Source organism: Anabas testudineus, chromosome 23 (genome assembly GCF_900324465.2).
Source record: "Anabas testudineus chromosome 23, fAnaTes1.2, whole genome shotgun sequence".
Lineage (NCBI taxonomy): Eukaryota > Metazoa > Chordata > Actinopteri > Anabantiformes > Anabantidae > Anabas > Anabas testudineus.
Genome location: NC_046631.1, coordinates 9,866,058 through 9,881,523, shown reverse-complemented (window position 1 = coordinate 9,881,523; position 15,466 = coordinate 9,866,058). Strand labels below are relative to the sequence as shown.

Below are 15,466 nucleotides of genomic sequence, written 5' to 3'. Positions count from 1 at the left end.
GCACAGTCTTACACGTCATGTCTAAGTGAAAACCTTTAGAGAATAAAGAGACTTAACTAGAACAAAAAAGCAATTTCACACACTTAAGAACTGAAACAGTTAACTGACAGTAAAAGAACAACAGGTTGTCCTGAGAGAGCATGAGAACATGACAGTAAGCCAGCACTCGTACTACTACTAATCCTGCAAACCTCCTGTTGGGATAAGCTTAAATATCAGACTGCATCCAGCACAAGAGCCAAAAGGTACACAAATAAATTCAACCATCTGCCAAACTACTTAAATGAACACAAGGGTTCAGACGCTCATGGGAGCAGCTCACATGATCATTACGTATGCAACTCCCACTCACATAAAGCAGGCGACTGTGGAAAAAAAAAAAAAAGTGCACACAGGTACTGTAAGCACATTTACTGCAGCTGTCCACATGCATGCAAGGACATATAAACTCCAATCTAAAGATTATGGAGTGACAGAAACAAAATGTGCATGTTTATTAAGGGAAAATAAATCAAAAGAGAATTAAGGAGATGAACAAAGAAGAAAAGAGGAGACAACAATAGAGGAGGAGTGTTTCCAGTGGATTCAGGTAGACGTGGAGTTTTGATACAGGGTCAGGGTCCTGCTGGACTGTAGGGAGGTGCTGGTGAGCTCCCTTTCCCAGCTGAAGCTCTTCCCTTCTGGACACGCAGACAAGCACTGAGCCAGTGGAGCCTGGATTCAACCTTCATGCTCTCCCTCCTCCCCTACACTCTTTTTCTAAACCCCCACCCTCTTGCACTTATTAGAGGAGGCAGATAGGAAAAAGAGGGGAAAGTGTTGAACAGCTCCATGTAGGCTAATGCTTCTTTCTGAGTTTCTCATATAGGAAAAGTTCACTTCATTTATCATCCTTATGGGGGTTTTCCCCCGTAGGCTTGTGGTAAAGTTTAATTCTCTCACTTTCTAACTAAATAAGTCCCTAAACATTCTTGCCTCTTGGTAAAAATCTTTCTAATGACCCTTAAATATACCATTCCCACCACAGGACAAACTCTTTAATATATGCATTTTAATGTCTACAGTTTCTTCTTTGGTAATGGGAAATGAGCCAACTTTGAACTGCTAATATTTTTTCGCATCTCATTTTACACATAGAAAGAGACGCAGCCCTGATGGCAACATTTTCCTATACATTACTGCCATCTTGTGGAAAATTGGTTAAATGCAAAAAAAAAAAAAACCTGGAGCCACCACAGGTATGTACTGTATTAGCAAACACACCAGTAGCAGCTCACTGTGTCTGGTATCTTGTTTTCTCCCTTTGTGTCACTGAATAAATAAAAGAAACGCATGTACTTTGGTGAGGTGTAGCGCAAAAGTGGTAGAGGCAACCCTGTAACCCTCAAGCTTCACAAAATCTGAACAATTTTAACACATATGTTGTTGTCTTCAGAAGAAACTGCGTTTTCTCACTGATAAATATAAACTAGAGGACAGGTGATTCCAATCAGTGAGCTCTCAGGGAAATTACCATAGAAATGAAGTCTGTAGAGAGGGAACTCAGCAAACAAAAGTCTCTTATAACCATTTGTTTGCATCCATTTTAACGTATGTTATTTTGACAGCACTCTGTGATTCTCTGTATTGAATATTTACATAGAGAAATTTAACGTTTTATGTAAAATTATACGTAATTTTATTTTTACTCAGCCTGAAAGTTTCCTTTATGACTGGGAGGTGATTTTATATGTTTCTGTAAACTGTGCTGATCTTCCTGTAAATTGCATCCTGTGCTATGATTTTTATTCTGTGTTCTGTTTATTTCTTTTAACAATCCCTACAGTGCAAACGTATAATGAAGGCTCTATGTGTTCTAGTTCTGTGTTTGTTGATTACACCCTGATTGGACTCACCTGTCGCCACAGGCTACAGGTTGCCAGGTTTTTTTTTTCCTCATCATGAGAGAATGTGGTGGAAATGCAGAAGCACGGAAAACAAAAATGAACAGCTCTTTATGAAGGAGCCATCTTTTAACCCTGTGTTTCACAAACTCATTTTGTTTTTAGGAAACACTACGTGCGCTTAGACTTGACTTGGTGTTGATTATTGTTCTGTTGACAACAAAAACAAACTTAAGGGGAAAGATGAAACTTAGTCTTTATTTCTTCCCAGAATCCTCAACAGTACAATTGGAGAGAGTAGACACAAATTATAGGACCCTTTATTGAGGTCACGTCAATTTTAAAATATTTACATTATTTACTGAAGCTTGATACTAATTATATTTGCAGCTGGGCAATTGGGCAAAATGCATTTTAAACTGGTTTCCTGATTTATAGAAAGGTGCAAACACTTTGTCCCAGCCTTTGTGTCCCCCTCTCACATTGTCCACATCTGCTTATTAGAAGTACTTTAAATTTGATTTCAGTCAAATTAAACATAAAAGCATTTCTGCAGCTGTCTACTCCACTGTACCACCAGGGATATATTAAACATAAAAAATAAAGATCATAAATGTGTCTGTGATTACTCATCTCATGCAAGTGGCAAGTTGTACAAAGTGCCTTTTTTTACTTTAATGAATGGAAACCAAATGTCTTTATTTTAAATAAATAGTCCTGCTTGGGAAAATAGTCATGGCAGAACTCCCAGGAAGGCCCATAATTAGTTAGGCACATCATTTTGTATTGTAGACAGCTTGGTTGGTTTTACTGTTCCATGTAATCTGCAGACTTTTGAGACATGTTGGATAAAAACAGTTGATGGGAAAATGGTTAATTTCATAAAAGCAGTCAAAGAGTAGGCTTGGTTAGGTTAAATGCAACACACTGAATTTCACAAGCAATAAATATTATTTACTAGTTTAGTAAGTTGGTTTCACCACTGGTCGGTCCCTGGCATGGCAATCATTCAAAATGTTCTCTTTCAAACATGGGTGCACAAATCATTTCCTTAGCTGAGGAGCTCAGTAGAAGTGCACCACCTGGAATCCCCGTAAGCATCTGAAGGCATGCACATCCAACCTCCCCATATCAATTAGGTTGTGTTCCAGCTGCACTCGTACGAGCCCACTGAGACTCAGGCTTTCATTACCCCAGCAGAAAGCATCACGAGGCACTGATTGAATCTTATTGTGGTTGAGTGCTACTGAGTGCAACCTTGGAGGCAGCTGTCTGGGGACCTGGTGCAAAGTGTTGTGGCTCAAATCTAACTGGTGCAAGACGGACAATGTCCTGAATGCTCCCGGTGCAACTTTGAAGATCTTATTCCTTGCCAAACCCAGATGTTCCAGGTTTTTCAAAGCACGGAAAGCTGCTTTCTTTATGGAAGTTATAAGGTTACCATCCAGATTTAATGTTTTCAGAGAGAGGGGAAGATGACGCGGCACTTGCTTTAGTCTGTTCCCCTCAAAGTTGATGCTTTCCAAGTGAGTTGCATTGATCAGAGAATCTCTAAAAAGTCCTTTATCTGCCAGTCTGTTTGCACTCAGATCTAGCACCACCAGATCTGATATCCCATTGAACACTCCTCCACGGAACTGCTCAATGAGATTTCCTTTGAGGTACAGCTCCTTAATGGACAATGGTAAGCCTGAAGGAACCGATGTTAACTGGTTGTGAGCCAAGTTGAGAGTGCGCAGTTGGCACAGAGGAGCGAAGACTGCATTAGGAAGAGACTCTGACCCATTCCCCAGACTGTTGTTGCTCAGACTCAGAACCAAGAGACGGGGGCACTGAACCCAGGCTGCCTCTGAAATCACACTCAGCTGATTATTGTCCAGACGTACCTCCTCTAGAGAAACTGGAAGGTCAGTTGGAACACTTTCCAGGAGGTTCCTATCCAGATAGAGTCGTTTCAGAGCCAGCACCCCCTCAAAGGCTCCTTCTATGGCACCATTTGTGAGTCGATTGTTGCTCAACACAAGGAACTCCATGGAGACATATTGACTGAGCAGGTCTAGCTGGATGCTGTTGATGTGGTTATTCATGAGGAGGATGTAGCGGGCGTTATAGGGGATGCCATAAGGAACCTTATCCACCCCTTTGTCTGAACACTGGACCACTCTGGAAAACAATATGTAATCAGAACAAGAACACACTGGACACACTCTGGTCAAATATTAGTTTTTTCTTTACATTATTCAATATCTTTAAAGTCTTACCTTCCATAACAGGCACACTCAGGAGGACAGTAGTTGTCCATAAAGTAAGGAAAGTGCTTGGCTGTGGTGACCTCGTTCTTCTCTGATGGCTTTTGGGTTTTAACGTCCTTTCTTCTTTTCTTTTCCTTGGACTTAACGACCTTATTTTTACTTCTTTTGTTTTGTGTATTGGAAGTTGTTCGCGGTGGTTTGGTCAGTTTTCCACTTTTCATCAACTGAACCGTTTTGTGATTAACACTTTGTTGTGTCATGTTTGGTTTATGTTTGAGCTTCAATAGTTTAGCAGATAATTTGTGTTCACTTGATGTTGGTGTAGGACTCGGTTTCTTAGATTTGAAATCTTTGGCTACAAATTTATCATCTTTGGGTTTTGGTGTTGATTTTTGCACCTTTGGTGTTAATTTCCTCTCACTCGATTGACTGATGCTGTGTATTTCTTGTTCTTTGTGTGCGGTCTGAAGTTCCTTCTGTGCAGGTTTTAACAGCAGATTTCTGACCGTTACATCCTCTAAATCTGGGCTAACCTTCAGCACTAATTCATTCTGTTTGATGTGAAGTCCAGGACTCTGTAAAACCTCAATAAGGTGGTCTTCGATCAGTGAGACAGGATACATGACTGTAGGACTGACGGTGACAAAAGGAGGGAATGACTGAGGACTAACTTTAGCATGAGGGGTGGGAGGTGTAGGAGGTTGTGGATGTGCATTATGTTGATAAGAAGACACGGGGATAATTTGAATTGTGGCAGAAATGTCCGACTCCTTCCAAACTTTCGAAGAGGTTTTGCGTAAAGGGGGTTTGAGAGTACCAATTGCTATGTGATCTTCATTTACTCTTTCCACAAATTCCTCATTTTTCATGTCTTCCTTTTCAACAATTTTCTTTCTTCCAGTTGACGTCTTTTCATCCTCACCATCTCCTCTTGACTCTCTATAAAGACTAATCCCAGCAACCAGCTGGCTTTCTCTCTCCTCCTCCACTGCTGTTTGCTTTGTGCTCTCATCATTTGTCTGGGTCTTTGAGTTTGGTCCATCATCTCTCCTCTCCCCTACAGCCTTTGTATCTGTATCTAAAGCTCCCACTGTGCCAGCTACAGCGTGTTCCTCTCTTATTGTTTCTACTCCTACAATACTTGCAGTTAATTTCTCCGGAGTCACTCTTTCCTCACTTAATTTTTCATGTGCCTCTTCTCTCTCCGGGGTTTCTTCTATATTTCTAGTTTTGTGGATTTCATCCTCATTCTTTTCCTCTATTGTATTTTTCTTTGCCGGTTTTGTCTCTGGAGTTAACTTATCTTCTCCCACTGTGTCTCCTCCCTCCACAGTCTTTTCATTTTTGACAGTCTTCCTCACAGGGTTTGTCTCTGGAGACACTCTTTCACTCATCCATTCCTCCACTGTAGCTATGTTTCTGTCTCCATTTATCCTATCCTCCGTTGATAAAGACACATCTCTTAACTGCTCACTTCTTATCTCAGAGCGGCGGTCTGTCTCCATCCCATTTATCTGCATGACGCTCAATCCTAAAGAATTAACAAGCAGCAAACTTGAGTTATAGATTTGTCATAAATGCTGCAAAATATGCAGCGTTTTGTTAGCTCACAAATGTGAAACATGTTAAAAACAGGGGCGTACATTTCTCTATATGCTTGAATTGTTAAGTAATGGTATAATGTGGCACTTACTTGGCTGCAATATGTATGAATATCCAGAAACTGTGAAAAACATTAGCCACAGTGGAAGCCTTTCCATCTTAGCTAAAGGATAAAGAAAAAGTTTCAGATGAAGAGAAGTCAGTGTTTTCATATTTTTAAAATAACTTTGTTTGCAATTGTGCTGACATACACAACAGTACATATGTGTAACCTCCAAACTATGAGGACATTGTGTGAATTGAAAGATGTATTTTAGAATACAGCTAAACACCTTTGTTCAATGAGCCTTATTTATGAGTATTGCTTACCTGACATGAGTGTGGCTTTCTTTTACACTGACTTCTTCTTCTTTCTTCTTTTACACTGACGTCTTGCATGTGTCACTGTTATCCAGGTGACTCCCTCTGAACTGAAATCGGGCAACGTTTGAAAAATTTCAGTGCCCCTCTCTGTTTCTCTCACACACTCTGGATGAGTGCAAGTAATGACTCTTCAAATGCCTTTATCAGGAAAAGAATTCTCACACTTACCCTCAAAGTCAGAGGAATCTGAAGGATCAATAGCGGGAACTTTAGGAAAGGTCAGAGTTGATGGTTGGTTTTTACAGTGGCTACTGTTTGCTGCACTCAGGGGGGACATTAGAGTCCCAGTGAGGTGACAAGTAGCTTCTGGAAACTGCTTGGCCTTTAAGCCTTATGCTAATACTCTGCTGTACTTCAGGAAGTCTGGGGACTGCTGATGCTAATGCGTGACTTCATAGAAATGAAATGTTAAAGTTGGGTTCTCATAGATTTCCACCGTGCAGTCAGTCATTGCTATCTGGCTGACAAAACACATCAGGTTGAGATTCTGCATCAGATGATTTCCTCACTATTTACAGTTGTTTTTGTGGGAAGAAAACGTAGATTCTAGTTCCAGCAATAAGCTGCTCTCTTACAACCCACTGAGTCTCGGTGCGTTTTGTATTCTTCACATTTTACACCATGTTACTTCACACACAAGGCCACACATTCCTTTCCCAGTAGCCCAAGGTCTGATTGTGGACATTTGTCTCTATCTTTACACAAACATATATACAAGTTTGTATGCACGAAAACAATGACAAACAGACTGCACAAATATTTGTTTTAGTAAACCACAACCTTGGAACTGTGGGCCAGAATATGCGACTGTAGTCAAAATGGAAAATCACTACTACTACTACTACTACTACTACTACTACTACTACTACTACTACTACTACTACTACTACTACTACTACTGCTACGCACCGCCCCTAAATGCTGACCTCTAGTGGCATGAACTCTGAAAATGTAACGCTCACAAAGAAATTGTAATACCTTTAAGAGGCACAGAGAGGCAGCATATGTCCACAGGTAACTGCACCAGTTGCCCCGTGATTCTTGTATTGCATAACATTGCATGGCATCATTGTTTTGAATACGTTGTTTATCTCTGTGCCCAAATCGATTTTTGCTCTTTTGGACCATGAAAAGAAAGTCAACATGAATATTTCAATATGGCTAAAGAAAACTGACCGAAATAAAAGCCCCTGAAGAGCAGCTGCAGGAGTCCCCTTACACCTTGAGCTGTGGCATCTTATTGCCTGTCGAGGGAAACGTAATGTATACGAGAAGAGGTGTGAAAAGCTGCAATAATGGAAGAGCCCGAGAGCCGGGGGTGGTTTGTTACTAGACCCGCACCTGTTTAGGGTAAAAACACCTCAACGTCTTTCTGTGTAGGTTGGCCTACTGTATGTTGTCATTTTGGCAGCTTTTAGTGCAAATAATGAAACAATTCTGCTGTTGAGAGGCAACACTGCTTCCCTATTCCTCTTATCAAGTCATTTCGATTCCACTTTTTTTGTCTTTCAGACTTTGATATCTCATCATCCACAGCTTCAAAAAATCCCTTTCACAGACAAAGCTCATGATATAAAATCTGTCTGTCTGGACTTTTGCCTCACAGCCAAATCACTCCTACAGTTGAATGATTGTTCCCCAGTGCATCCAGATGCCCTGACAGCTGCCCAGCAGCCTTACCAGTTAACCCAACCGCTGTGTATTTGTTCTTCTCTGCCAAAGCCCCAGATATAAGGAAAAGCACTTTAAATGATTGCAGAATAATATATTTTACAACTAGGTCACAGATTTGAATCAGTATAAGGTCCCTGACTGCATTTAGAGATGTGGTTAAAAGCTAAGACTTAGGTTGCAATCATTCTTGCATTAAAAAGGAAATTCAGGTTCTGTTTTTTGTGGTTTGGTCGGAGGAAAACAACTTATTTGTAAGTTTTGTCGCACTGGCCACACTGGACTAATAATGACCTCAGTGGTGAAGAAGACATGTTAAAAAAAGATATTTGTCATTTGTTTGTCACCAAAACACTGGTCAGGGTGGATTTGTGTCTACTGGTGAATCTGAATGACAAAATGTGAGGAAAGGTGCTGGATTTGAGTGAAATGATGTGGATTGAAGCAGGTTATAGTAATGACAACATTAGCTTGCTGTTTTTTTATTTATTTTTTGTTTATAGTAAACAGACTAACCCTCAACATTATGTAACTAGAGGGCATAAATCTATGAAGGACAGTGACGGAGACAAACATAGTAAAATGAGGTAGATGGAAATACAAGCGATAGAGGGAGAAGTCTTGAGTGACAACACAACTGTGCAGAGCATACCCTCCCCCAAACTCTCCCATCTGTTTGGAGCCTCTCTGCTGGCAGTAGCAGCAGCAGCAGCGGCGGGAGAGCGGGGTTAACAAGAGCAAAGGGCAAAGGTCACAGACTGTGATCAATTTGTTGACTAAGAGCTTCAGACCCATGTTTGTGTGCGTGACTCACTGAACGACAGCGCACAATGGTAAAAGACCCTGTTTCACAAAATATATTCACACGGGTTTCTGAGCTAGATGTATCGGCCAAACCTTCAGGTCTTCATCTTTGTGTTCTGAGACATAGAAATATAATGTTTGCTGCTTTATGCCTGGTGAAGATGTAATTGATTGAACAACACATAGATTTTACTTTGTGCCACACATTTTCTTTTTCTTATGTCATTTCATTATTTTTGCTTGATAAGTAAATAATTCCGTGAGAATAAAGTAAAAATTAACAAACATTGACCGTACCACTACCAAAGGTATTCGGCAGCAGAAGAGAGTCCTTGTACTGGTCCAGTCATTGAATTTCTGCAGGTTAATGAACATCCAGAGTGTTTATTAGAAAATGCCAGACTGTGTTCACTGGTCCACATGAGCTAAACAGTGTAAATCAAGTTTTAAGTTATTTGTTTTGCATGAAATAATGAGAAATAGACTGTGCTTTATTTTTTCATTGGTCCATTTTTAAAGAACCATACAAATATTTTTCTTGCTTTTCCTTCAGAGCATGCAAGTCAGAAGTGGGAGGCTCTACAACCGTCTAACACTGTTGTCTTAACCCTGCCTAGAATAGCTCCACCAAATTAAACTTGTGTTTTTGTTTTAGCATGAACTTCTTGTGTCAGTAAGTTCAACATGGCTAAAGCGGGATTAGAAAGAAAGTGTTTTTTTTTTTTTTTAAATGGAAATTTCAACCAGAAAAACAGTTTCAACCCGTCATTGGGCTCAGCTTTGAAGCCTGAGTGAGCTTCTCTTACAGTCAAAGATACAAGCTGGAATACAACTTGTTTCTTTGGTGTTGATGAAGCTTATCTAACCTACTGGGTCAGTCAGCATAAACATCACAGCCACGGTCAGGACAGGCTGATCAAAACAAGGTCAGGTCGGGACAGCTGAACAAGGACCCTTCTTACTGTAAGAAAACAGCACATTAAAACATGGTTTATAATCCGACTGAGTCAGTAAAGCAGGAAAACAGACGAAGATATGAGATGAGTTTTTATTTTTCCATTAGAAAAATGTGTTATTTTGTTTCTCATGTCCAAAAAGTCTCATCTCTACAATAGATCCAGCCTTTTGAAGAATGCACCTCAGGAGGCTTATTGATCTCTCTCACACTCAGTCTCATATGCACAAGCTTTTGCAAACAACCTGACAATTGATGTTTCCCATGGACAAGACAGTGGATCCGCTAGTTTTTTCCTCAGAAGAGGACAAAAAGCAACAATTTCAGACAGCTCTGACATTAAGCAGGAGCAATACTGCAGCGTTGCATCGGAGTGGCTCCTTTTGTCCTGGAAATTACTCCATTGTTCCTCCAGAGTGACTCATATGTTCCTGAAATCGCCTTTTGGGGCATAAGGATGACAGGCTATGCTTAGCCGATTATTGATATCTGTCATGAAAAGCTGCCATATGGTACATGACGCGTGTGTCTCCACAATGTATTCCAGTCAAGTGGTCCGTGCTGCTAAACTCTGTCTCTTCTCTCTACACATGTATGTATGTGCCTTGAGAAGAATATGCAACATCTGCAGAAGCAACAAGTGTAATGTTTGTTGGAGGGGAAAAATGTACAGGATGTATATTTGGGTGTATTGCTTCAGCAGGACGCAGCAGTAAATGGTCCAACAGTGTTTTGCTAGTTGTTGTGGGTCATTGGATCTGGTCCGAGTTTCTTTCCTTTTTATCGCTCATGACAAGTCGTTCAATGCCGATCATTAATGTACTATGGCAACTGCTTTCCAAAAACCTACATACAAGGTAAAGTGAGTCATAACTTGACTCTGCAGTTACCCTCAGCTTTATTATTTTGGTTTTCTGCCCCACAGTTTGCCTGTTTAGGTTCACCCTCACTGCCCTCATGAGCTTTATTTTCTGTAAAAAGTCTCTAAAAATACTGACTCTACACAGCCTGGGCCAGTTTTTCCATTAGCAGTTGGTGTAAAGACCAACAAAAGACTTCGATCAGGCATCTTCTGCATATGTTTGAACATGAGAGATAACAATACTTCCTGTCACAGATAAATAACATACAATTAATGCAAATTTTAAGATGACATACAATTGTAGATGCAACTTGGGCCAGATAACTCTTCATAACCATAAATCCAAATCAGTCCACATTGTGTCCTTGTGTGAGCGCGTGTCTGTGTGTGTGCACAAGGCGAGGGGCCCTTGTTTTTGTGTCCCGCTGCTTTTCAATGGAACAGCTGTGCAAGGCTCCAGCTGCCTCCAAACAAGACGCAGACTGCCTGGCAACTGCCCTCCAATTGGCCAACTTTCCGCCTCCTTCCGACCAATCGCACACGCCACACCATGAGGAAGTGAATGGGGGAGCAAAACACAACAGAGAGCGAGAGGACAGAAAGCATTGTGAGAAAGTTTGCTGTGAAAAACATGCGAGGAGTTGAAGAGAGATTTCAGCTCATGTTTCCGATGCGAGCGCAGAGACTAATCATACTTAGGAGGAAGCACTTTTAAAAGCTTTAACCTCTTTCCAGGCAGATTTTAATGTTTCTCAAATCCTGCTTTTGATAAATTCCAGTGTTTGGTCCTATTAGTGTGGACCTCTTTTAAAACAATGGAACAATTAAGACAGGGAACAAATCTGCATAGAAACTTCCCAGGCTTTTTATATTGTAATCCACAGTATTGCTGATAACATCTTTTATATGGCAGTTTTCTCATAGTTTAACAATAAACAAAATGAAATAAATGAGAGATGCAGAACTGTAGATGTGTATCAACATTAACATTTCTTGGTATTCTCAGAGCCACCATCGACTCGGAACGAGCCTGATATGAGTGACGTGATGGTGGTGGCTATTTTTTTTTCTACTGATGTTGTCGGCTTTATGTTTGGCAGGCTGAGACATGCCACTGTAAAACCTGCGTTTCCAGGGCTTTGAGTGGGCTTACTAGAGGATTTGAGTCGCATCTCTTAGGGATAATAGGTGTTTGTTTTACTGTAGCTGTGACGCATATGGTTGCTAGATGTGAGGTCGACAGATGAGGGAAAAATAATTGGGGGAGACGTTTGTGGGTAATAAACAAACAAGTGTGTTTGAGTGCGAACATAACTTTCAGCCTAAGTTTTCTAAGTTTTACTTCAGTATCTCACCTTTATGCATATTCTGTGGGTGTACAGTGTTTATGGTGCCTGCATGTGTGTGTATTGCAGACAAGTGGGTGGGCGCCATGCTCGGATGCATCCTGTAATTACACAATCAAAAGAGCGTGCAGATCTTTCTGAGCACATTCGACACAACACACGGCTCTTCTCTCCCCCGGAGGTCACACTTCCTACGAAATCTCAATCGCAGTTTCTCCAGAAAACAAGACCTGCGAAGAGACAGACGCGAAGATGGAACGAGGTGGCCCGTGTGATGTGGTGAAGAAGAAAAGCTGTAAGCTGCATAGGCTTGCTGCTTGCCCAAAAAAAAAAAAAAAAAAAAAGAAACACACATGCTCACTGACATCAGCAGGGTCAACACATTTGTCACAGTGTAAGATATACAACGATATATTATTATATAGATGACAAAGTGGTGGGGATTCTGAGTCAGTGATGTGATAACCATCAGCAGCACCACAGCATGAAGGTACAGCTGACACAGTTCCCACAGATGATGAACAACAGACTAACTTCTAACGGCATTTCAGATTATAAATTGTTTTGCAAAGTTCGCTTGTTTTAAATTATGCATCAACATTTTGGGAAATTAATTTAGATAATTTACAAGTTCTAGCAGTGATTACTGCTACTGTCATCTGATCTGTGCACGGCAGACATGCCACGACATGGAAAACAGTTCCTGAGTTATATTACCCTGTTTTGCACACAGGAATGGCAGCTTTATTAGGAAAATTTAACCCACTTGTCAGCTTATGATTGCAAACTAATGAAACCTCAGGCCTGCAGGGCTACAGAGGAAAATTCCTTTCCTGCTTACACTATATTAAGTAGATTGAAAGTACTTATGAATCATAAGTGTTTCATACGTCTGACCTAGAAAGATTGCTGTTGCGCCTCTTTTGGAAAAGTGACCAGGGTGCTCCTTCAGACGTGAGGCTGACACACTCAGTTGCTGTCAGATTAATTGAAAGGAGCACCTGTCTTAAAGGGGCTGAGGACACACTCATTCCTCATCCATCTTCATACCATCTTAATTTGAAATGGCAGCTTTGTAGCCTGTTGCTGTAACTGTATAATCAGCACTCTTGTTGAAGAGCTATAACAAATAGTGCTGCTTGTGCTCACAGTGGACAGTAGTACTGCTGTCTTGATTCTGCTGTGTTATTGTTTTGATGATGTTCTTCCATCACGTGGTTTCTGGCTCTGCTGTGGCTTCAGTCAGGCGCTCACAATGAATTCTATAAATCACAAACAGCCTTATTGTCCGAGAAATGGCAAATACCCAAATCCGGACCCAGAAGCTGTCCCGTACAGACCCTACCGAGCGTTTTGACTCCAAATCTAGCGGGACACCTTAATTTTAATCAGCCCGGCTATTTCGATCTTTACGGTAGTTAATTAGTGGACGCGAGAACGCATTGACCAATTAAATGCGAGTTAAGCCATCCCACGTGACTTCACTTAGCCAATCGATTCTGTGAACCACAGGTGGTAAAATTAGCGACTCGATAGTAAATGAGAGAAAGAATTAATAAACAAAGACGGCGATAACAGAGAAAGAGAGGAGAGATACAGACGACAGAGAGGAGAGATACAGACGACAGAGAGATACAGACGACAGAGAGGAGAGATACAGACGACAGAGAGGAGAGATACAGACGACAGAGAGGAGAGATACAGACGACAGAGAGGAGAGAGACAGACGACAGAGAGGAGAGAGACAGAGGACAGAGAGGAGAGAGACAGAGGACAGAGAGGAGAGAGAGACAGACGACAGAGAGGAGAGAGACAGAGGACAGAGAGGAGAGATACAGACGACAGAGAGGAGAGATACAGACGACAGAGAGGAGAGAGATACAGACGACAGAGAGATACAGACGACAGAGAGGAGAGAGATACAGACGACAGAGAGGAGAGATACAGAGAGAAAGAGAGGAGAGATACAGACGACAGAGAGGAGAGAGACAGACGACAGAGAGGAGAGATACAGACGACAGAGAGGAGAGATACAGAGGAGAGAGAGGAGAGATAGAGAGGAGAGAGAGGAGAGATACAGACGACAGAGAGGAGAGATACAGACGACAGAGAGGAGAGATACAGACGACAGAGAGGAGAGAGATACAGACGACAGAGAGATACAGACGACAGAGAGGAGAGAGATACAGACGACAGAGAGGAGAGATACAGAGAGAAAGAGAGGAGAGATACAGACGACAGAGAGGAGAGAGACAGACGACAGAGAGGAGAGATACAGACGACAGAGAGGAGAGAGATACAGACGACAGAGAGATACAGACGACAGAGAGGAGAGATACAGACGACAGAGAGGAGAGATACAGACGACAGAGAGGAGAGAGAGGAGAGAGATACAGACGACAGAGAGGAGAGAGATACAGACGACAGAGAGGAGAGAGATACAGACGACAGAGAGGAGAGAGATACAGACGACAGAGAGGAGAGAGATACAGACGACAGAGAGGAGAGATACAGACGACAGAGAGGAGAGATACAGACGACAGAGAGGAGAGATACAGACGACAGAGAGGAGAGATACAGAGAGAAAGAGGAGAGAGATACAGACGACAGAGAGGGAGAGATACAGACGACAGAGAGGAGAGATACAGAGAGAAAGAGAGGAGAGATACAGACGACAGAGAGGAGAGATACAGACGACAGAGAGGAGAGAGACAGACGACAGAGAGGGAGAGATACAGACGACAGAGAGGAGAGATACAGAGGACAGAGAGGAGAGAGATACAGACGACAGAGAGGAGAGAGGGAGAGAGACAGACGACAGAGAGGAGAGAGAGACAGACGACAGAGAGGAGAGATACAGACGAGAGAGAGGAGAGATACAGACGACAGAGAGGAGAGATACAGACGACAGAGAGGGAGAGATACAGACGACAGAGAGGAGAGATACAGAGAGAAAGAGAGGAGAGATACAGACGACAGAGAGGAGAGATACAGACGACAGAGAGGAGAGATACAGACGACAGGAGAGGATACAGACGACAGAGAGGAGAGATACAGACGACAGAGAGGAGAGATACAGACGACAGAGAGGAGAGATACAGACGACAGAGAGGAGAGATACAGACGACAGAGAGGAGAGATACAGACGACAGAGAGGAGAGATACAGACGACAGAGAGGAGAGATACAGACGACAGAGAGGAGAGATACAGACGAGAGAGAGGAGAGAGACAGACGACAGAGAGGAGAGATACAGACGACAGAGAGGAGAGAGACAGACGACAGAGAGGAGAGAGACAGACGACAGAGAGGAGAGAGATACAGACGACAGAGAGGAGAGAGATACAGACGACAGAGAGGAGAGAGAGACAGACGACAGAGAGGGAGAGATACAGACGACAGAGAGGAGAGATACAGACGACAGAGAGGAGAGATACAGACGACAGAGAGGAGAGATACAGACGACAGAGAGGAGAAAGTTGATAAAGTGACGGTAAGACTAAAAAAAGCAAGAGATAAATATAAAAATGTCCAAAAATAGAAAAGTGGAGAGTGAAAATAGTTTTTAATCCAGAATGGACAGACTAGTTTCTAGTCTCAGAACCCAATAGGACCAGTCCACCAGAATCTTTGATGTTACATAACAATAAATTAGTCAAAAGGTTTTTG

At 41.9% G+C, this 15,466-nt stretch overlaps 1 protein-coding gene and 1 long non-coding RNA gene across 2 annotated transcripts; both read right to left on the bottom strand.

Moving 5' to 3' along the window:
• Nucleotides 1–2,511: 2,511 nt before the first annotated feature.
• On the bottom strand, nt 2,512–5,529 carry LOC113162855 (extracellular matrix protein 2). Its single transcript, XM_026361091.1, has 2 exons — nt 4,145–5,529; nt 2,512–4,046 (listed from the first exon to the last, which is right to left on the bottom strand). Exons 1-2 carry the CDS (start codon nt 5,527–5,529, stop codon nt 2,948–2,950), a joined length of 2,484 nt encoding a protein of 827 aa, XP_026216876.1. The 3' UTR covers nt 2,512–2,947.
• A 48-nt stretch (nt 5,530–5,577) lies between these two features.
• Nucleotides 5,578–6,199, bottom strand: LOC113164861. Its single transcript, XR_003299041.1, has 3 exons — nt 6,107–6,199; nt 5,829–5,900; nt 5,578–5,666 (listed from the first exon to the last, which is right to left on the bottom strand). It is a non-coding gene; the product is annotated as an uncharacterized LOC113164861 (long non-coding RNA).
• Between the last annotated feature and the right edge of the window lie 9,267 nt (nt 6,200–15,466).

Coding starts and splice junctions, on each gene's coding strand:
- LOC113162855 (XM_026361091.1), bottom strand. CDS start 5,529: ATGAGTGAAAGAGTGTCTCCAGAGACAAACCCTGTGAGGAAGACTGTC. Junction 4,047..4,144: donor GAGTGTGCCTGTTATGGAAG/GTAAGACTTTAA, acceptor ATTGTTTTCCAG/AGTGGTCCAGTGTTCAGACA.